The following is a 689-nucleotide window of genomic DNA, read 5'->3' as shown; positions in this document are numbered from 1 at the left end:
CCAATGTAATGAGAGCAACAATCAGACGTCGGGCCACAGATCTAGCCGGATAAGATACCTGCTGGGTGTGGACGAGCAGGCGACGCCCCTCCCCTGGAAGCACCGCCGGGCGCAGCATCCTCGTCGCCGCCGCGCGGAGGGAAGCCGCCATCGACGCAGGCCTGCAGATCAATCACCCAAGACTCGAGAGATCAAGCAACGGATTAGGAAAGGAACTAGTGATTAGAGGTCATGGATGGGAGCCCACCCTACCTTGCGGATCGGAACTGGTTAGGGTTAGGGTTCCTCGCTCGTTCGCCTTTCGCCGCCGCCGCCGAGAAGAAGAGGACGCTTTGTGCTCTCTGTCTCTATCTTCCAGCCGAAGGGGGCCGCGCACTAGTAGTAGTATATTGTAGCATGGCCAGCAGGCCCAGCCCATCTATGAGAATGAAACCCACTCACCGACCAAAGGTCCAATTCCTTGTTTCTTTTTTTAGCGGGGTCCAGTGAGAACTTTTGATGAGTTCTTTTTTTCCTTTTATTAGGGCAATATATATATCTCCTAAAAAATCACAATATATACACTCACACACATTTGTCCCCCGTCTCCACCTTTTTTTTTGGCAAACAACAACCCTCAAAAAGAGGGTTCCGGATATTATTATTAGCATCAACGCAATGTACTGAGATCAAGTTCCCTCTAGGAAAAA

The 689-nt window shown here is 50.9% G+C and overlaps 1 protein-coding gene across 1 annotated transcript in view; it reads right to left on the bottom strand.

Annotated features, from left to right (window-relative positions):
* Positions 1-418, bottom strand: part of LOC123070791 (uncharacterized) — a 3,712-nt gene extending 3,294 nt beyond the window's left edge. The window contains exons 1-2 of the mRNA XM_044494131.1: positions 253-418; positions 59-161 (exon numbers count right to left, since the gene is read on the bottom strand). Of these exons, the coding sequence (XP_044350066.1) occupies positions 59-161; positions 253-418 (269 nt within the window). The remainder of the gene's footprint in view (positions 1-58; positions 162-252) is intronic.
* Between the last annotated feature and the right edge of the window lie 271 nt (positions 419-689).

The sequence above is a fragment of the Triticum aestivum genome, chromosome 1A (assembly GCF_018294505.1).
Source record: "Triticum aestivum cultivar Chinese Spring chromosome 1A, IWGSC CS RefSeq v2.1, whole genome shotgun sequence".
In the NCBI taxonomy this organism is placed as follows: domain Eukaryota; kingdom Viridiplantae; phylum Streptophyta; class Magnoliopsida; order Poales; family Poaceae; genus Triticum; species Triticum aestivum.
The sequence above is the reverse complement of the archived record's forward strand: the minus strand, read 5'-3'. Positions and strand labels throughout refer to the sequence as shown.